We start from the raw sequence: 22691 nt of genomic DNA, 5'->3' as shown, positions 1-22691 counted from the left end.
CAGTTCACGTAGACAGTGTTGATTTTAAAATGAGAGACAGATGTAAATGAATCACTAATCACATCAAATAAATAATATTCAGAAATTACTTTCTCAAAGCAACAAATAAATAGGGCTTTACAATGATGCTGAAAACTTGGAGTCTGTGTGTGTGTGTGTGTGCTTGCGTAAATGACTGGGTTCGGTGGGTTAAAATCTTCCTAGAGGTCACAGAGGCACGGAGCAAGTCTGTATTCGTAGAAGAAAATCTGATTTATTGAATTCTCCATGTGGTCTGTATTAAAGTGCTCCATTTAATATAACAAGATTCTAAAATTCAATATTGGTTATCATTTCTACTTAAAATATCAAAACGATGCAAAAGGCATCTTCATGGATCGACCCCTGAATGACAATGTCCAATGACTGAAGGGCTTCATACAGAACAGGGAAAGAAAGTCCACATTCAGCAAACAGCACTTCACATGTAAAACCATGGTCCTCGGACTCCTCGGTGTGATGTCATGTTGTGTTCACAGCTGAGGAATAAACCTACAGTCATGTAACAACATTGTAAAACCATGGTCCCTCGGACAGGAGAGAGGGAAGAAACACTTGTGAATAACAATCTCATGTCTCAGAGTCAACACCTTTATGATGGTGTTTAGAAGACAGACCATCCTGACCCTGGTTTAACCTGGACTCTGGATCACAATGCTCTGGAAAGGCACAGAGGTGTGTGTGTGTGTGTGTGTGTGTGTGTGTGTGTGTGTGTGTGTGTGTGTGTGTGTGTGTGTGTGTGTGTGTGTGTGTGTGTGTGTGTGTGTGTGTGTGTGTGTGTGTGTGTGTGTGTGTGTGTGTGTGTGTGTGTGTGTGTGTGTGTGTGTCCTGTGTGTGAGTGAGAGAGACAGAGAGCTTGGGTCTGTGTGTGTGTGTGCTTGCGTAACTATGTGTGTGTGTTCTTACGTGTGTGAGCCTGCGTCTGTCTGCGTGTGTGACTGCTTCCTGACCCTTTCCTCTGAGCCTCTTGAAGGTTGAGCGGAACTTTAATCAAGTTAAATGCAATAGTCTGCTGTGTTGTGTGTGTCATCTGTTGGAACATCGAGTCATCATCTGTCTAGTCCTACTGACTCACGCAACACTGATTCATTCTCTAGTTCATCTCTCTCATGGGTTTTCCATCAAAAGACACATTTGTATATTCTCCACAGCAAGATACATCTCCCCGATCTTTCCTCCTCTCCTCTCTCTCCTCCTCTCCTCTCCCCTCCCTCCTTCTCTCCTCTCTCCCCTCTCTCCTTCTCTCCCCTCTTTCCTCCTCTCCTCTCCTCTCTCTCCTACCTCTCCTCTCTCCCCTCTCCTCCTCTCCTCTCTCTCCTCCTCTCCTTCGTTTCCTCTCCTTCTCTCCTCCTCTCCTCTCTCTCCTCTTCTCCTTCGTTTCCTCTCTCTCCTCCTCTCCTTGGTTTCCTCTCTTCCTCTCTCATCCTCTCCTTCCTTCCACACATATCTATCCTTCTCTCCTCCTCCTTGAGGCCTCTTTCCCTTCCTTTCCTCCTCTCCTGGAAGTCAGGTTTTAGATTCTCTCCTCCTACCCTCATTCTCCTCCTTGTCTTGGTCCTTGGTTTCCTCTCCTCCTCTCCTCTCTCTCCTCCTTGGCAGGTTCCTCTCCTCCTCTCCTCCTTGGAACCTCTATCTCCTCCTTTCCTGGTACCTCTCCTCTCTCTTCTGTTACCAATGGTCCTCTTCCCTCATCACCTTCCTCTCTCCTCTTCTCTCCTCTCCTTGCTCTCCTCCTCTCCTACCTCTCCCCTCTCTCTAGTACACATATCCAGGCATCAGATATCTCAGAATGAACTGTGAAACAAACAAACACTCACACACATATTATAGTTCTATACTACATCAACAATTGAGGCCAACAGCAGCAGCATGTCGTTGCTTGTTCATATGGAAGTTGACAGGTTTTAGATTGTCATCACAGAAGATACCATCATTATATATATATATTGTGTTGGTTCTTGTATGTGTAGTAGGTACATGCATGTATAGCTTTGTACACTCTGGGCAGGTTTGATCAATTAGCTCAGTTGGTCAGGTGTGAAGCCCAGTTGGAACAAAACCCTGTAGTTCCTGCAGCACTCCTGGTACAGGGTTACGTACCCCTGATCTAGTCTGTTACTTTAACAATGGTCCCTCTTCCTGTCTTTTCTCTCTTTACTTATCTCTTCTATCTCCGTCTCACTCATCCTGTATTTCTGTGATTGTGTCTTTTTCTCTCTGTATATATTTCTCTCTCTCTGGTATGTTCTAGAATGATTGGAATGGATTACAATAGGGCCACAATGACAGAAGGAGAGCGAGACCAGAGAGAACGACAGTGGGCTAGAAAGACAGTGAGAGAGAGGGAGGGAGGGATAGAGAAATAGAGAGAGATAATCACTTATATTCTGTATGACAGCTGTCAAACGACTATGTCAGATCAGTTCAGCTTGTTTGAACTGTCTGTCTATATATACAGTGGGGAGAACAAGTATTTGATTCACTGTCGATTTTTCAGGTTTTCCTACTTACAAAGCATGTAGAGGTCTGTAATTTGTATCATAGGTACACTTCCACTGTGAGAGACAGAATCTAAAACAGACTGTGGTCCCAGCTCTCTTCAGGTTTGAACAGGTCCTGCCGTGTAGTTCTGGGCAGGATCCCTCACCTTCCTCATAAAATGCAAATTAATTACTTAAAAATCATACAATGTGATTTTCTGGAATTTTGTGTACCTATGTGTACCTATGATAAAAATGACAGACCTCTACATACTTTGTAAGTAGGAAAACCTGCAAAATCGACAGTGTATCAAATATTTGTTCTCCCCACTGTATATATCTATGATTTATCTTATTTTTACAGCACCTTCAGCACCCTTACTTCCCACAGCTATGGAATGTGGCCTTTACCACTGTAGCCCAGAGAAACAAATGAATTAACACATTCATGAAAAGGCACAAGAAACAGTCCAAATATGAATCATAACGTTTTGAAGTGTCTGTCCTATGTCTTTGAGACATAAGAAAGCTCAGGAAATGCTGTGTATATTCATTTTGTGGACACATATTTATCTCCTTTTAGGTGTTACTTCCATACTTCCATGTATTTTTTGACCCGCTACTGGGTTACCTTCAGGTTACCTTCAGACAGGTCCCGTCCTGGGTCTTAGAGCAAACAGAGAACCCCATCGTGTTAGATATCTCCAGCTTAACCAGACAGGTCCCGTCCCCGGGTCTTACAGCAAACAGAGAACCCCATCGTGTTAGATATCTCCAGCTTAACCAGACAGGTCCCGTCCCGGGTCTTACAGCAAACAGAGAACCCCATCGTGTTAGATATCTCCAGCTTAACCAGACAGGTCCCGTCCCGGGTCTTACAGCAAACAGAGAACCCCATCGTGTTAGATATCTCCAGCTTAACCAGACAGGTCCCGTCCCGGGTCTTAGAGCAAACAGAGAACCCCATCGTGTTAGATATCTCCAGCTTAACCAGACAGGTCCCGTCCCGGGTCTTAGAGCAAACAGAGAACCCCATCGTGTTAGATATCTCCAGCTTAACCAGACAGGTCCCGTCCCGGGTCTTACAGCAAACAGAGAACCCCATCGTGTTAGATATCTCCAGCTTAACCAGACAGGTCCCGTCCCGGGTCTTAGAGCAAACAGAGAACCCCATCGTGTTAGATATCTCCAGCTTAACCAGACAGGTCCTGTCCCGGGTCTTAGAGCAAACAGAGAACCCCATCGTGTTAGATATCTCCAGCTTAACCAGACAGGTCCCGTCCCGGTCTTACAGCAAACAGAGAACCCCATCGTGTTAGATATCTCCAGCTTAACCAGACAGGTCCCGTCCTGGGTCTTACAGCAAACAGAGAACCCCATCGTGTTAGATATCTCCAGCTTAACCAGACAGGTCCCGTCCCGGGTCTTAGAGCAAACAGAGAACCCCATCGTGTTAGATATCTCCAGCTTAACCAGACAGGTCCCGTCCCGGGTCTTACAGCAAACAGAGAACCCCATCGTGTTAGATATCTCCAGCTTAACCAGACAGGTCCTGTCCCGGGTCTTACAGCAAACAGAGAACCCCATCGTGTTAGATATCTCCAGCTTAACCAGACAGGTCCCGTCCCCGGGTCTTACAGCAAACAGAGAACCCCATCGTGTTAGATATCTCCAGCTTAACCAGACAGGTCCCGTCCCGGGTCTTACAGCAAACAGAGAACCCCATCGTGTTAGATATCTCCAGCTTAACCAGACAGGTCCCGTCCCGGGTCTTAGAGCAAACAGAGAACCCCATCGTGTTAGATATCTCCAGCTTAACCAGACAGGTCCCGTCCTGGGTCTTACAGCAAACAGAGAACCCCATCGTGTTAGATATCTCCAGCTTAACCAGACAGGTCCCGTCCTGGGTCTTACAGCAAACAGAGAACCCCATCGTGTTAGATATCTCCAGCTTAACCAGACAGGTCCCGTCCCCGGGTCTTACAGCAAACAGAGAACCCCATCGTGTTAGATATCTCCAGCTTAACCAGACAGGTCCCGTCCCCGGTCTTACAGCAAACAGAGAACCCCATCGTGTTAGATATCTCCAGCTTAACCAGACAGGTCCCGTCCTGGGTCTTAGAGCAAACAGAGAACCCCATCGTGTTAGATATCTCCAGCTTAACCAGACAGGTCCCGTCCCCGGGTCTTAGAGCAAACAGAGAACCCCATCGTGTTAGATATCTCCAGCTTAACCAGACAGGTCCCGTCCCGGGTCTTAGAGCAAACAGAGAACCCCATCGTGTTAGATATCTCCAGCTTAACCAGACAGGTCCCGTCCCGGGTCTTACAGCAAACAGAGAACCCCATCGTGTTAGATATCTCCAGCTTAACCAGACAGGTCCCGTCCCGGGTCTTAGAGCAAACAGAGAACCCCATCGTGTTAGATATCTCCAGCTTAACCAGACAGGTCCCGTCCCCGGGTCTTAGAGCAAACAGAGAACCCCATCGTGTTAGATATCTCCAGCTTAACCAGACAGGTCCCGTCCCGGGTCTTACAGCAAACAGAGAACCCCATCGTGTTAGATATCTCCAGCTTAACCAGACAGGTCCCGTCCCGGGTCTTAGAGCAAACAGAGAACCCCATCGTGTTAGATATCTCCAGCTTAACCAGACAGGTCCTGTCCCGGGTCTTAGAGCAAACAGAGAACCCCATCGTGTTAGATATCTCCAGCTTAACCAGACAGGTCCCGTCCCCGGGTCTTAGAGCAAACAGAGAACCCCATCGTGTTAGATATCTCCAGCTTAACCAGACAGGTCCCGTCCCGGGTCTTACAGCAAACAGAGAACCCCATCGTGTTAGATATCTCCAGCTTAACCAGACAGGTCCTGTCCCGGGTCTTAGAGCAAACAGAGAACCCCATCGTGTTAGATATCTCCAGCTTAACCAGACAGGTCCCGTCCCCGGGTCTTACAGCAAACAGAGAACCCCATCGTGTTAGATATCTCCAGCTTAACCAGACAGGTCCCGTCCCGGGTCTTACAGCAAACAGAGAACCCCATCGTGTTAGATATCTCCAGCTTAACCAGACAGGTCCCGTCCCGGGTCTTAGAGCAAACAGAGAACCCCATCGTGTTAGATATCTCCAGCTTAACCAGACAGGTCCCGTCCCGGGTCTTACAGCAAACAGAGAACCCCATCGTGTTAGATATCTCCGGCTTAAACAGACACGTGTGACAATCGACTCTTAAAGATTTTAACCATCTCCTTTCTTAATGTTACTTTTCATGTAGTTTTTCCTAAGTGTTATTTTGAACTATTTCCTGTAGTTTATCCTTAGTGTTATTTTGAACTACTTCCTGTAGTTTATCCTAAGTGTTATTTTGAACTATTTCCTGTAGTTTTTCCTATGCTAGGTCCTAAGACGAGTCTTTAACCACCTCCTAGTCTCAGCTGAGAGTGAATCTGTCTGTAAAGGCATCATTTTATCCCCTGAGTGGTTTAATTTCACCACCATAACCCTCCCTCCATCCCTCCATCCCTCTCAATGTTTCCCAATCAATCTATCCTCCCTTTCTCACCTCTCCCTCATCCCAGGGCAGCAGGAAGCCTTGCGGTTGAGTGTTTTAATCCCGGAGCCAACTAGGTGGAAAATCAGTGATCATGAGCAAGGCACTTAACCCTAATTGCTCCTTTAAGTCTCTATGGATAACAGCGTCTACTAAATGACTAAAATGTCAATGTAAAGCTTTTCTGACCATTTTTGCTGTTTTTGTCCTTCTGTCAATAGCTCTGTTGCCATGGAGATCAATGACTTGCAGAGCAATAGGCAGAATGAAAGAATGAAAGATAGAAATCACCCTTTTAGGAAATCATGTTTTGAAATGTTTTTTTTTGTTGCTGTAAATCTATACTGACCCACCTGAGTCCCAAAAGGCAACCTTTTTCCCTGATTAAAAGCAGTGGTTCGCACTTTCAGTTTTGCACAAATGCTGCCATCAATCCACGGTTTCTGGTTAGGGAATGTTTTAATAGACGCTGTGGGTACAACATCACCGACATCACCACACTTGCAAATAAACTCGCTCACCGAATCAGCGTATTCATCAATGTTATGGTTCGAAAGCTTTGCGGAAAACATATCCCAGTCTCGACCCCGCCTTGTGCAACTGGGTCCTGAAGATCCTCAACACAGGGGCCCCACAAGGGTGAGTTCTCAGCCCTCTCCTGTACTCCCTGTTCACCCATGACTGCGTGGCCATGCACGCTTCCAACTCTATCATCAAGTTTGCAGACGACACTACAGTGGTAGGCTTGATTACCAACAATGACGAGACGGCCTACAGGGAGGAGGTGAGGGCCCTCAGAGTGTGGTGTCAGGATAATAACCTCACACTCAATGTCAACAAAACAAAGGAGATGATCGTGGACTTCAGGAAACAGCAGAGGGAGCAGCCCCCTATCCACATCGACGAGACAGTAGTGGAGAGGGTGGAAAGTTTTAAGTTCCTCGGCGTACACATCACGGACAAACTGAAATGGTCCACCCACACAGACAGCATGGTGAAGAAGGCGCAGCAGCGCCTCTTAAACCTCAGGAGGCTGAAGAAATTCGGCTTCTCACCAAAAACACTGACAAACTTTTACAGATGCGCAATCGAGAGCATCCTGTCGGGCTGTATCACCGTCTGGTACGGCAACTGCTCCGCCCACAACCGTAAGGCTCTCCAGAGGGTAGTGAGGTCTGCACAATGAATCACCGGGGGCAAACTACCTGCCCTCCAGGACACCTACACCACCCGATGTCACAGGAAGGCCAAAAAGATCATCAAGGACAACAACCACCCGAGCCACTGCCTGTTCACCCCGCTATCATCCAGAAGGTGAGGTCAGTACAGATGTATCAAAGCAGGGGCCGAGAGACTGAAAAACAGCTTCTATCTCAAAGGCATCAGACTGTTAAACAGCCATCACTAACATTGAGTGGCTGCTGCCAACATACTGACTTAATCTCTAGCCACTTTAATAATGGAAAAATGTATGTAGCCACTTTAAACAATGCCACTTTATATAATGTTTACATACCCTACATTACTCATCTCATATGTATATACTGTACTCTATACCATCTAATGCATCTTGCCTATGCCATTCGGCCATCACTCATTCATATATTTTTATGTATATATTCTTATTCATTCCTTTACACCTGTGTGTATAAGATAGTTGTTGTGAAATTGTTAGGTTAGATTACTTGTTAGATATTACTGCATGGTCGGAACTAGAAGCACAAGCATTTCACTTCACTCGCATTAACATCTGCTAACCATGTGTATGTGACAAATACATTTGATTTGATTTGAACAATCAATCCTACTATCTATGCTGCTCTGCTACACTCTCTATAAACACTATACTGCTTCCTCTGTCTATAAATAATACACTGCTTCCTCTGTCTATAAACACTATACTGCTTCCTCTGTCTATAAATAATACACTGCTTCCTCTGTCTATAAACACTATACTGCTTCCTCTGTCTATAAATAATACACTGCTTCCTCTGTCTATAAACACTATACTGCTTCCTTTGTCTATAAACACTATACTGCTTCCTCTGTCTATAAACACTATACTGCTTCCTCTGTCTATAAATAATACACTGCTTCCTCTGTCTATAAACACTATACTGCTTCCTCTGTCTATAAATAATACACTGCTTCCTCTGTCTATAAACACTATACTGCTTCCTCTTGTCTATAAACACTATACTGCTTCCTCTGTCTATAAACACTATACTGCTTCCCATGTCTATAAACACTATAATGCTTCCTCTATAAACACTATAATGCTTCCTCTATAAACACTATACTGCTTCCTCTGTAAACACTATACTGCTTCCTCTGTCTATAAACACTATACTGCTTCCTCTATGAACACTATACCGCTTCCTCTGTCTATAAACACTATACTGCTTCCTCTGTCTATGAACACTATACTGCTTCCTCTATAAACACTATACTGCTTCCTCTATAAACACTATACTGCTTCCTCTGTCTATAAACACTATACTGCTTCCTCTGTCTATAAACACTATACTGCTTCCCATGTCTATAAACACTATACTGCTTCCTCTGTCTATAAACACTATACTGCTTCCTCTGTCCATAAACACTATACTGCTTCCTCTGTCTATAAACACTATACTGCTTCCCATGTCTATAAACACTATAATGCTTCCTCTGTCCATAAACACTATACTGCTTCCCATGTCTATAAACACTATAATGCTTCCTCTGTCCATAAACACTATACTGCTTCCTCTGTCTATAAACACTATACTGCTTCCTCTGTCTATAAACACTATACTGCTTCCCATGTCTATAAACACTATAATGCTTCCTCTGTCTATAAACACTACACTGCTTCCTCTATAAACACTATACTGCTTCCTCTATAAACACTATACTGCTTCCTCTGTCTATAAACACTATACTGCTTCCTCTGTCTATAAACACTATACTGCTTCCTCTGTCTATAAACACTATACTGCTTCCTCTGTCTATAAACACTATACTGCTTCCCCTGTCTATAAACACTATACTGCTTCCTCTGTCTATAAACACTATACTACTTCCTCTGTCTATAAACACTATACTGCTTCCTGTGTCTATAACCACTATACTGCTTCCTCTGTCTATAAACACTATACTGCTTCCCCTGTCTATAAACACTATACTGCTTCCTCTGTCTATAAACACTATACTACTTCCTCTGTCTATAAACACTATACTGCTTCCTGTGTCTATAACCACTATACTGCTTCCTGTGTCTATAAACACTATACTACTTCCTCTGTCTATAAACACTATACTGCTTCCTGTGTCTATAACCACTATACTGCTTCCTGTGTCTATAACCACTATACTGCTTCCTCTGTCTATAAACACTATACTACTTCCTCTGTCTATAAACACTATACTGCTTCCTCTGTCTATAAACACTATACTACTTCCTCTGTCTATAAACACTATACTGCTTCCTGTGTCTATAACCACTATACTGCTTCCTGTGTCTATAACCACTATACTGCTTCCTCTGTCTACAAACACTATACTGCTTCCTCTGTCTATAAACACTATACTGCTTCCTCTGTCTATAAACACTATACTGCTTCCTCTGTCTATAACCACTATACTGCTTCCTCTGTCTATAAACACTACACTGCTTCCTGTGTCTATAAACACTACACTGCTTCCTCTGTCTATAAACACTATACTGCTTCCTCTATAAACACAATACTGCTTCCTCTGTCTATAAACACTATACTGCTTCCTCTGTCTATAAACACTATACTGCTTCCTCTGTCTATAAACACTATACTGCTTCCTCTGTCTATAAACACTATACTGCTTCCTCTGTCTATAAACACTATACTGCTTCCTCTATAAACACAATACTGCTTCCTCTGTCTATAAACACTATACTGCTTCCTCTATAAACACAATACTGCTTCCTCTGTCTATAAACACTATACTGCTTCCTCTGTCTATAACCACTATACTGCTTCCTCTGTCTATAAACACTATACTGCTTCCTCTGTCTATAAACACTATACTGCTTCCTCTGTCTATAAACACTATACTGCTTCCTCTGTCTATAACCACTATACTGCTTCCTCTGTCTATAAACACTATACTGCTTCCTCTGTCTATAAACACTATACTGCTTCCTCTGTCTATAACCACTATACTGCTTCCTCTGTCTATAAACACTACACTGCTTCCTGTGTCTATAACCACTATACTGCTTCCTCTGTCTATAAACACTATACTACTTCCTCTGTCTATAAACACTATACTGCTTCCTCTGTCTATAAACACTATACTACTTCCTCTGTCTATAAACACTATACTGCTTCCTCTGTCTACAAACACTATACTGCTTCCTCTGTCTATAAACACTATACTGCTTCCTCTGTCTATAAACACTATACTGCTTCCTCTGTCTATAAACACAATACTGTTTCCTCTGTCTATAAACACTATACTGCTTCCTCTGTCTATAAACACAATACTGTTTCCTCTGTCTATAAACACTATACTGCTTCCTCTGTCTATAAACACTATACTGCTTCCTCTGTCTATAAACACAATACTGTTTCCTCTATAAACACAATACTGCTTTCTCTGTATATAAACACTATACTGCTTCCTCTGTCTATAAACACAATACTGTTTCCTCTATAAACACAATACTGCTTTCTCTGTCTATAAACACTATACTGCTTCCTCTGTCTATAAACACAATACTGTTTCCTCTATAAACACAATACTGCTTTCTCTGTCTATAAACACTATACTGCTTCCTCTGTCTATAAACACTATACTGCTTCCTCTGTCTATAAACACTATAATGCTTCCTCTGTCTATAAACACTATACTGCTTCCTCTGTCTATAAACACTATACTGCTTCCTCTGTCTATAAACACTATACTGCTTCCTCTGTCTATAAACACTATACTGCTTCCTCTGTCTATAAATAATACACTGCTTCCTCTGTCTATAAACACTACACTGCTTCCTCTGTCTATAAATAATACACTGCTTCCTCTGTCTATAAACACTATACTGCTTCCTCTGTCTATAAACACTATACTGCTTCCTCTGTCTATAAACACTACACTGCTTCCTCTATGAACACTATACTGCTTCCTCTGTCTATAAACACTACACTGCTTCCTCTATGAACACTATACTGCTTCCTCTGTCTATAAACACTACACTGCTTCCTCTGTCTATAAACACTATACTGCTTCCTTTGTCTATAAACACTATACTGCTTCCTGTGTCTATAAACACTACACTGCTTCCTCTGTCTATAAACACTATACTGCTTCCTCTGTCTATAAACACTATACTGCTTCCTCTGTCTATAAACACTACACTGCTTCCTCTATGAACACTATACTGCTTCCTCTGTCTATAAACACTATACTGCTTCCTCTGTCTATAAACACTATACTGCTTCCTCTGTCTATAAACACTACACTGCTTCCTCTGTCTATAAACACTATACTGCTTCCTCTGTCTATAAACACTATACTGCTTCCTCTGTCTATAAACACTATACTGCTTCCTCTGTCTATAAACACTACACTGCTTCCTCTGTCTATAAACACTATACTGCTTCCTCTGTCTATAAACACTATACTGCTTCCTCTGTCTATAAACACTACACTGCTTCCTCTGTCTATAAACACTATACTGCTTCCTCTGTCTATAAACACTATACTGCTTCCTCTGTCTATAAACACTATACTGCTTCCTCTGTCTATAAACACAATACTGCTTCCTCTGTCTATAAACACTATACTGCTTCCTCTGTCTATAAACACTACACTGCTTCCTCTGTCTATAAACACTATACTGCTTCCTCTGTCTATAAACACTATACTGCTTCCTCTGTCTATAAACACTATACTGCTTCCTCTGTCTATAAACACTACACTGCTTCCTCTGTCTATAAACACTATACTGCTTCCTCTGTCTATAAACACTATACTGCTTCCTCTGTCTATAAACACTACACTGCTTCCTCTGTCTATAAACACTATACTGCTTCCTCTGTCTATAAACACTACACTGCTTCCTCTATGAACACTATACTGCTTCCTCTGTCTATAAACACTACACTGCTTCCTCTATGAACACTATACTGCTTCCTCTGTCTATAAACACTACACTGCTTCCTCTGTCTATAAACACTATACTGCTTCCTCTATAAACACTATACTGCTTCCTCTGTCTATAAACACTACACTGCTTCCTCTGTCTATAAACACTATACTGCTTCCTCTGTCTATAAACACTACACTGCTTACTCTGTCTATAAACACTATACTGCTTCCTCTGTCTATAAACACTATACTGCTTCCTCTGTCTATAAACACTATACTGCTTCCTCTGTCTATAAACACTATACTGCTTCCTCTGTCTATAAACACTACACTGCTTCCTCTATGAACACTATACTGCTTCCTCTGTCTATAAACACTACACTGCTTCCTCTGTCTATAAACACTACACTGCTTCCTCTATAAACACTATACTGCTTCCTCTGTCTATAAACACTACACTGCTTCCTCTGTCTATAAACACTACACTGCTTCCTCTATAAACACTATACTGCTTCCTCTATAAACACTATACTGCCTCCTCTGTCTATAAACCCTAAGAACAGTGCTTACATAAGATAACTACACTTCCTTACATAAGGTCAACCCTGGTGTCATAATCAGAATTGTTTTATTGCTGCAGCTTTTTCCCAATCTGGCAGTTGGATGCGGGGAGCGTTTGATTAGGTCTGATTTAGCGGCATCCCAACTCTGGTGTGATTACTTTTGTCTGACTCACTATGCCCTGAGAACAAGAGGTCACTAATAGGATTAGATGATTAGAAATAGAATTAATGGAACGGTCGTATCATTGACTTCGATGAGGATGCCTGTTCTATTCATAATTTTTCAATGCATTTAATCCTGCAGAAAAACTTGGCCCAGGGAACAAAGGGTCAGTAACACTGACATTCATTCTCTCTTCTCTTTCTCTTTATTTCCCCGTCTCTTTATCTGTCTCCCGTTTACCTCTCTCTCTCTCTCTCTCTCTCTCTCTCTCTCTCTCTCTCTCTCTCTCTCACTCTCCTTCTCACTCTCTCTCACTCCTCTCTCTCTCTCTCTCCTCTCTTTTCTCTCTCTTCTCTCTTTCTCCTCTCTCTCTCTTTTCCTCTCTCTCTCCTCTCTTCTCTCTCTCTGTAGCTCTCGTTCTCTTGTACTATGTCTCTGGTCTTGGTGAAGGTACTCCACATCTGAGAACTAAACCCAGGAAAAGTGTTTGAACAGACTGAACAATTGTTAATTGTGTGTGAGTGTCTTCCCTCATGTAATATTATCACAATAGAGTGCTCCAACTACTTTTCTATACAACCAGATGAAACCAGACTGGAAGAAGTCACAAGTAAAGAAACCCAAAGGTACAGAGACAGACCAACAGTAAAGATGTCACAGACATATAAGGACTGTCACAAGTCAAGTGACCTACAACTGAATGCCTTGACAAGTACTCTGCCAGGCTAGCACTCCCTCAGGTAGACTCCCCGATACAGATTCCCCACATAAAGACTCCCCGGGTACGGATTCCCCACATAAAGACTCCCCAGGTACGGATTCCCCAAGATAAAGACTCCCAGGTAAGGATTCCCCATATAAAGACTCCCCAGGTAAGGATTCATCCAGATAAAGACTCCCCGGTACGGATTCCCCCAGGTAAGGATTCCCCCAGGTAAAGACTCCCCCAGGTAAGGATTCCCCAGATAAAGACTCCCCATGTAAGGACTCCCCAGATAAAGACTCTCCAGGTAAGGATTCCCCAGATAAAGACTCCCCAGGTAAGGACTCCCCCAGATAAAGACTCCCCAGGTAAGGATTCCCCCAGATAAAGACTCCCCAGGTAAGGATTCATCCAGATAAAGACTCCCCGGTACGGACTCCCCCAGGTAAGGATTCCCCCAGGTAAAGACTCCCCCAGGTAAGGATTCCCCCAGATAAAGACTCCCCCATGTAAGGACTCCCCCAGATAAAGACTCTCCAGGTAAGGATTCCCCCAGATAAAGACTCCCCCAGGTAAGGACTCCCCCAGATAAAGACTCCCCAGGTAAGGATTCCCCCAGATAAAGACTCCCCAGGTAAGGATTCATCCAGATAAAGACTCCCCGGTACGGATTCCCCCAGGTAAAGACTCCCCCAGGTAAGGATTCCCCCAGGTAAAGACTCCCCAGGTAAGGATTCCCCCAGATAAAGACTCCCCCATGTAAGGACTCCCCCAGATAAAGACTCTCCAGGTAAGGATTCCCCCAGATAAAGACTCCCCCATGTAAGGACTCCCCAGGTAAGGACTCCCCAGGTAAGGACTCCCCCAGATAAAGACTCCCCATGTAAGGACTCCCCAGATAAAGACTACCCAGGTAAGGACTCCCTAGATAAAGACTCCCCAGGTAAGGATTCCCCAGGTAAGGACTCCCCAGGTAAGGCCTCCCCCAGGTAAGGACTCCCCAGATAAAGACTCCCCAGGTAAGGATTCCCCCAGGTAAGGACTCCCCAGATAAAGACTCCCCAGGTAAGGATTCCCCAGGTAAGGACTCCCCAGATAAAGACTCCCCAGGTAAGGATTCCCCCAGGTAAGGACTCCCCAGATAAAGACTCCCCAGGTAAGGATTCCCCCAGGTAAGGACTCACCCAGGTAAGGCCTCCCCCAGGTAAGGATTCCCTCAGATAAAGACTCCCCAGGTAAGGATTCCCCCAGATAAAGACTCCCCAGGTAAGGATTCCCCAGATAAAGACTCCCCAGGTAAGGATTCCCCAGATAAAGACTCCCAGGTAAGGATTCCCCAGGTGAGGCCTCCCCATGTAAGGACTCCCCAGGTAAATACTCCCCAGATAAGGACTCCCCAGGTAAAAACTCCCCAGGTAAGGACTTCCTCAGGTAAGGACTCCCCAGGTAAAGACTCCCCAGGTAAGTACTTCCTCTGTTAAGCACTCCCAGGTAAAGACTCCCCAGGTAAGGACTTCCTCAGGTAAGGAGTCACCCAGGTAAGGACTCCCCAGGTAAAGACTCCCCAGGTAAGGACTTCCTCAGGTAAGGAGTCCCCCAGGTAAGGACTCCCCCAGGTAAAGAACAGGGCTCCGGGCAGCCGAGCGGAAATGGAGGAAAACTCGCCTCCCTGCGGACCTGGCATCCTTTCACTCCCTCCTCTCTACATTTTCCTCCTCTGTCTCTGCTGCTAAAGCCACTTTCTACCATTCTAAATTCCAAGCATCTGCCTCTAACCCTAGGAAGCTCTTTGCCACCTTCTCCTCCCTCCTGAATCCTCCCCCCCCCCCTCCCTCCTCCCTCTCTGCAGATGACTTCGTCAACCATTTTGAAAAGAAGGTCGATGACATCCGATCCTCGTTTGCTAAGGCAAACGACACCGCTGGTTCTGCTCACACTGCCCTACCCTATGCTCTGACCTCTTTCTCCCTCTCTCTCCAGATGAAATCTCGCGTCTTGTGACGGCCGGCCGCCCAACAACCTGCCCGCTTGACCCTATCCCCTCCTCTCTTCTCCAGACCATTTCCGGAGACCTTCTCCCTTACCTCACCTCGCTCATCAACTCATCCCTGACCGCTGGCTACGTCCCTCCCGTCTTCAAGAGAGCGAGAGTTGCACCCCTTCTGAAAAAACCTACACTCGATCCCTCCGATGTCAACAACTACAGACCAGTATCCCTTCTCTCTTTTCTCTCCAAAACTCTTGAGCGTGCCGTCCTTGGCCAGCTGTACCGCTATCTCTCTCAGAATGACCTTCTTGATCCAAATCAGTCAGGTTTCAAGACTAGTCATTCAACTGAGACTGCTCTTCTCTGTATCACGGAGGCGCTCCGCACTGCTAAAGCTAACTCTCTCTCCTCTGCTCTCATCCTTCTAGACCTATCGGCTGCCTTCGATACTGTGAACCATCAGATCCTCCTCTCCACCCTCTCCGAGTTGGGCATCTCCGGCGCGGCCCACGCTTGGATTGCGTCCTACCTGACAGGTCGCTCCTACCAGGTGGCGTGGCGAGAATCTGTCTCCTCACCACGCGCTCTCACCACTGGTGTCCCCCAGGGCTCTGTTCTAGGCCCTCTCTTATTCTCGCTATACACCAAGTCACTTGGCTCTGTCATAACCTCACATGGTCTCTCCTATCATTGCTATGCAGACGACACACAATTAATCTTCTCCTTTCCCCCTTCTGATGACCAGGTGGCGAATCGCATCTCTGCATGTCTGGCAGACATATCAGTGTGGATGACGGATCACCACCTCAAGCTGAACCTCAGCAAGACGGAGCTCCTCTTCCTCCCGGGAAGGACTGCCCGTTCCATGATCTCGCCATCACGGTTGACAACTCCATTGTGTCCTCCTCCCAGAGCGCTAAGAACCTTGGCGTGATCCTGGACAACACCCTGACGTTCTCAACTAACATCAAGGCGGTGTCCCGTTCCTGTAGGTTCATGCTCTACAACATCCGCAGAGTACGACCCTGCCTCACACAGGAAGCGGCGCAGGTCCTAATCCAGGCACTTGTCATCTCCCGTGTTGATTACTGCAACTCGCTGTTGGCTGGGCTCCCTGCCTGTGCCATTAAACCCCTACAACTCATCCAGAACGCCGCAGCCCGTCTGGTGTTCAACCTTCCCAAGTTCTCTCACGTCACCCCGCTCCTCCGCTCTCTCCACTGGCTTCCAGTTGAAGCTCGCATCCGCTACAAGACCATGGTGCTCACCTACGGAGCTGTGAGGGGAACGGCACCTCAGTACCTCCAGGCTCTGATCAGGCCCTACACCCAAACAAGGGCACTGCGTTCATCCACCTCTGGCCTGCTCGCCTCCCTACCACTGAGGAAGTACAGTTCCCGCTCAGCCCAGTCAAAACTGTTCGCTGCTCTGGCCCCCCAATGGTGGAACAAACTCCCTCACGACGCCAGGACAGCGGAGTCAATCACCACCTTCCGGAGACACCTGAAACCCCACCTCTTCAAGGAATACCTAGGATAGGGTAAGTAAGGGTAAGTAATCCTTCTCACCCCCCTTCTCCCCCAACAAGATTTAGATGCAAGTGGCTGTTCCACTGGTTGTCATAAGGTGTATGCACCAATTTGTAAGTCGCTCTGGATAAGAGCGTCTGCTAAATGACTTAAATGTAAATGTAAATGTAATGTAAAGACTCCCCCAGGTAAGGACTTCCTCAGGTAAGGAGTCCCCCAGGTAAGGACTCCCCCAGGTAAAGACTCCCCCAGGTAAGGACTTCCTCAGGTAAGGAGTCACCCAGGTAAGGAGTCACCCAGGTAAAGGTGATCCTGGACAACACCCTGTCGTTCTCAACTAACATCAAGGCGGTGGCCCGTTCCTGTAGGTTCATGCTCTACAACATCCGCAGAGTACGACCCTGCCTCACACAGGAAGCGGCGCAAGTCCTAATCCAGGCACTTGTCATCTCCCGTCTGGATTACTGCAACTCGCTGTTGGCTGGGCTCCCTGCCTGTGCCATTAAACTCATCCAGAACGCCGCAGCCCGTCTGGTGTTCAACCTTCCCAAGTTCTCTCACGTCACCCCGCTCCTCCGCTCTCTCCACTGGCTACCAGTTGAAGCTCGCATCCGCTACAAGACCATGGTGCTTGCCTACGGAGCTGTGAGGGGAATGGCACCTCAGTACCTCCAGGCTCTGATCAGGCCCTACACCCAAACAAGGGCACTGCGTTCATCCACCTCTGGCCTGCTCGCCTCCCTACCACTGAGGAAGTACAGTTCCCGCTCAGCCCAGTCAAAACTGTTCGCTGCTCTGGCCCCCCAATGGTGGAACAAACTCCCCCACGACGCCAGGACAGCGGAGTCAATCACCACCTTCCGGAGACACCTGAAACCCCACCTCTTTAAGGAATACCTAGGATAGGATAAAGTAATCCTTCTCACCCCCCCTTAAAAGATTTAGATGCACTATTGTAAAGTGGCTGTTCCACTGGATGTCATAAGGTGAATGCACCAATTTGTCCCCCAGGTAAGGACTCCCCAGGTAAAAACTCCCCCAGGTAAGGACTTCCTCAGGTAAGGACTCCCCCAGGTAAAGACTCCCCCAGGTAAGGACTTCCTCTGTTAAGCACTCCCCAGGTAAAGACTCCCCCAGGTAAGGACTTCCTCAGGTAAGGAGTCACCCAGGTAAGGACTCCCCCAGGTAAAGACTCCCCCAGGTAAGGACTTCCTCAGGTAAGGAGTCCCCCAGGTAAGGACTCCCCCAGGTAAAGACTTCCTCAGGTAAGGAGTCCCCAGGTAAGGACTCCCCCAGGTAAAGACTCCCCCAGGTAAGGACTTCCTCAGGTAAGGAGTCCCCCAGGTAAGGACTCCCCCAGGTAAAGACTCCCCCAGGTAAGGACTTCCTCAGGTAAGGAGTCACCCAGGTAAAGACTCCCCCAGGTAAAGACTCCCCCAGGTAAAGACTCCCCCAGGTAAGGACTTCCTCAGGTAAGGAGTCCCCCAGGTAAGGAGTCCCCCAGGTAAAGACTCCCCCAGGTAAGGACTCCCCCAGGTAAGGACTTCCTCAGGTAAGGAGCCACCCAGGTAAGGACTCCCCCAGGTAAAGACTCCCCCAGGTAAGGACTTCCTCAGTTAAGCACTCCCCAGGTAAAGACTCCCCCATGTAAGGACATCCTCAGGTAAGGAGTCCCCCAGGTAAGGACTCCAACAGTTGAGTCACTACACCTGTACCAGTATTATACCTGTCCGAAGACTGAGGCGATGATGGGTTTGAGTCTCCTCCTCTCGGGGGTCTTGAGCCCCCAGGTCTCCTCTGGTGCCTCTGTAGCGGAGGACAGACTTCTGGTCTTAGTCTTCTTAGAAGGCCTCTTTATGCTGCAGGAGCTCCATCTCCTCAACTTCTCTATCTTCTTCTTGATGGAGCCCTGACAGACAGAGACAGAGACAGAGACAGAGATGTGAATCAGTATACAGTGTATGACCTAGGTAAAGACGCTCAGATGGGGAGATAAAGAGATGGTTAGGATACAGTGTATGTCCTAGGTAAAGACGCTCAGATGGGGAGATAAAGAGATGGTTAGGATACAGTGTATGTCCTAGGTAAAGACACTCAGGTGGGGAGATAAAGAGATGGTTAGGATACAGTGTATGACCTAGGTAAAGACGCTCAGATGGGGAGATAAAGAGATGGTTAGGATACAGTGTATGTCCTAGGTAAAGACACTCAGATGGGGAGATAAAGAGATGGTTAGGATACAGTGTATGTCCTAGGTAAAGACACTCAGATGGGGAGATAAAGAGATGGTTAGGATACAGTGTATGTCCTAGGTAAAGACACTCAGATGGGGAGATAAAGAGATGGTTAGGATACAGTGTATGTCCTAGGTAAAGACACTCAGATGGGGAGATAAAGAGATGGTTAGGATACAGTGTATGTCCTAGGTAAAGACACTCAGATGGGGAGATAAAGAGATGGTTAGGATACAGTGTATGTCCTAGGTAAAGACGCTCAGATGGGGAGATAAAGAGATGGTTAGGATACAGTATGTCCTAGGTAAAGACGCTCAGATGGGGAGATAAAGAGATGGTTAGGATACAGTATGTCCTAGGTAAAGACGCTCAGATGGGGAGATAAAGAGATGGTTAGGATACAGTATGTCCTAGGTAAAGACGCTCAGATGGGGAGATAAAGAGATGGTTAGGATACAGTATGTCCTAGGTAAAGACACTCAGATGGGGAGATAAAGAGATGGTTAGGATACAGTGTATGTCCTAGGTAAAGACACTCAGATGGAGAGATAAAGAGATGGTTAGGATACAGTGTATGTCCTAGGTAAAGACACTCAGATGGGGAGATAAAGAGATGGTTAGGATACAGTGTATGTCCTAGGTAAAGACACTCAGATGGGGAGATAAAGAGATGGTTAGGATACAGTGTATGTCCTAGGTAAAGACGCTCAGATGGGGAGATAAAGAGATGGTTAGGATACAGTGTATGTCCTAGGTAAAGACACTCAGATGGGGAGATAAAGAGATGGTTAGGATACAGTGTATGTCCTAGGTAAAGACGCTCAGATGGGGAGATAAAGAGATGGTTAGGATACAGTGTATGTCCTAGGTAAAGACACTCAGATGGGGAGATAAAGAGATGGTTAGGATACAGTGTATGTCCTAGGTAAAGACGCTCAGATGGGGAGATAAAGAGATGGTTAGGATACAGTGTATGTCCTAGGTAAAGACACTCAGATGGGGAGATGAAGAGATGGTTAGGATACAGTGTATGTCTTAGGTAAAGACGCTCAGATGGGGAGATAAAGAGATGGTTAGGATACAGTGTATGACCTAGGTAAAGACACTCAGATGGGGAGATAAAGAGATGGTTAGGATACAGTGTATGTCCTAGGTAAAGACTCTCAGATGGGGAGATAAAGAGATGGTTAGGATACAGTGTATGTCCTAGGTAAAGACTCTCAGATGGGGAGATAAAGAGATGGTTAGGATACAGTATGTCCTAGGTAAAGACGCTCAGATGGGGAGATAAAGAGATGGTTAGGATACAGTATGTCCTAGGTAAAGACGCTCAGATGGGGAGATAAAGAGATGGTTAGGATACAGTGTATGTCCTAGGTAAAGACACTCAGATGGGGAGATAAAGAGATGGTTAGGATACAGTGTATGTCCTAGGTAAAGACACTCAGATGGGGAGATAAAGAGATGGTTAGGATACAGTGTATGTCCTAGGTAAAGACACTCAGATGGGGAGATAAAGAGATGGTTAGGATACAGTGTATGTCCTAGGTAAAGACACTCAGATGGGGAGATAAAGAGATGGTTAGGATACAGTGTATGTCCTAGGTAAAGACGCTCAGATGGAGAGATAAAGAGATGGTTAGGATACAGTGTATGACCTAGGTAAAGACACTCAGATGGGGAGATAAAGAGATGGTTAGGATACAGTGTATGTCCTAGGTAAAGACACTCAGATGGGGAGATAAAGAGATGGTTAGGATACAGTATGTCCTAGGTAAAGACACTCAGATGGGGAGATAAAGAGATGGTTAGGATACAGTATGTCCTAGGTAAAGACGCTCAGATGGGGAGATAAAGAGATGGTTAGTATACAGTGTATGTCCTAGGTAAAGACACTCAGATAGGGAGATAAAGAGATGGTTAGGATACAGTATGTCCTAGGTAAAGACACTCAGATGGGGAGATAAAGAGATGGTTAGGATACAGTGTATGTCCTAGGTAAAGACGCTCAGATGGGGAGATAAAGAGATGGTTAGGATACAGTGTATGTCCTAGGTAAAGACACTCAGATGGGGAGATAAAGAGATGGTTAGGATACAGTGTATGTCCTAGGTAAAGACACTCAGATGGGGAGATAAAGAGATGGTTAGGATACAGTATGTCCTAGGTAAAGACGCTCAGATGGGGAGATAAAGAGATGGTTAGGATACAGTGTATGTCCTAGGTAAAGACACTCAGATGGGGAGATAAAGAGATGGTTAGGATACAGTATGTCCTAGGTAAAGACGCTCAGATGGGGAGATAAAGAGATGGTTAGGATACAGTGTATGTCCTAGGTAAAGACGCTCAGATGGAGAGATAAAGAGATGGTTAGGATACAGTGTATGTCCTAGGTAAAGACGCTCAGATGGAGAGATAAAGAGATGGTTAGGATACAGTGTATGTCCTAGGTAAAGACACTCAGATGGAGAGATAAAGAGATGGTTAGGATACAGTGTATGTCCTAGGTAAAGACGCTCAGATGGGGAGATAAAGAGATGGTTAGGATACAGTGTATGTCCTAGGTAAAGACGCTCAGATGGAGAGATAAAGAGATGGTTAGGATACAGTGTATGTCCTAGGTAAAGACGCTCAGATGGGTAGATAAAGAGATGGTTAGGATACAGTGTATGTCCTAGGTAAAGACACTCAGATGGGTAGATAAAGAGATGGTTAGGATACAGTGTATGACCTAGGTAAAGACACTCAGATGGGTAGATAAAGAGATGGTTAGGATACAGTGTATGTCCTAGGTAAAGACACTCAGATGGGGAGATAAAGAGATGGTTAGGATACAGTGTATGTCCTAGGTAAAGACACTCAGATGGGGAGATAAAGAGATGGTTAGGATACAGTGTATGTCCTAGGTAAAGACACTCAGATGGGGAGATAAAGAGATGGTTAGGATACAGTGTATGTCCTAGGTAAAGACACTCAGATGGGGAGATAAAGAGATGGTTAGGATACAGTGTATGTCCTAGGTAAAGACGCTCAGATGGGGAGATAAAGAGATGGTTAGGATACAGTGTATGTCCTAGGTAAAGACACTCAGATGGGGAGATAAAGAGATGGTTAGGATACAGTGTATGTCCTAGGTAAAGACACTCAGATGGGGAGATGAAGAGATGGTTAGGATACAGTGTATGTCCTAGGTAAAGACACTCAGATGGGGAGATAAAGAGATGGTTAGGATACAGTGTATGTCCTAGGTAAAGACACTCAGATGGGGAGATAAAGAGATGGTTAGGATACAGTGTATGTCCTAGGTAAAGACACTCAGATGGGGAGATAAAGAGA

At 45.5% G+C, this 22691-nt stretch overlaps 1 protein-coding gene and 1 long non-coding RNA gene across 2 annotated transcripts in view; one reads left to right on the top strand and one right to left on the bottom strand.

Moving 5' to 3' along the window:
- cabp2a (calcium binding protein 2a) overlaps positions 1-22691 on the bottom strand; it is a 79360-nt gene that overhangs the window by 53099 nt on the left and 3570 nt on the right. The window contains exon 2 of the mRNA XM_052508788.1: positions 18848-19030. Within this exon, the coding sequence (XP_052364748.1) occupies positions 18848-19030 (183 nt within the window). The remainder of the gene's footprint in view (positions 1-18847; positions 19031-22691) is intronic.
- The window catches only part of LOC127924229 (uncharacterized), a 4127-nt gene continuing 733 nt past the window's right edge, over positions 19298-22691 (top strand). The window contains exons 1-3 of the long non-coding RNA XR_008117250.1: positions 19298-19604; positions 19882-19938; positions 22490-22691. The exon at positions 22490-22691 is cut by the window's right edge and continues 83 nt beyond it. This is a non-coding gene — a long non-coding RNA (uncharacterized LOC127924229). The remainder of the gene's footprint in view (positions 19605-19881; positions 19939-22489) is intronic.

The sequence above is a fragment of the Oncorhynchus keta genome, unplaced genomic scaffold, assembly GCF_023373465.1.
Source record: "Oncorhynchus keta strain PuntledgeMale-10-30-2019 unplaced genomic scaffold, Oket_V2 Un_contig_3860_pilon_pilon, whole genome shotgun sequence".
NCBI classification, from domain to species: domain Eukaryota; kingdom Metazoa; phylum Chordata; class Actinopteri; order Salmoniformes; family Salmonidae; genus Oncorhynchus; species Oncorhynchus keta.
This window is presented reverse-complemented; position numbering and strand designations above follow the sequence as displayed.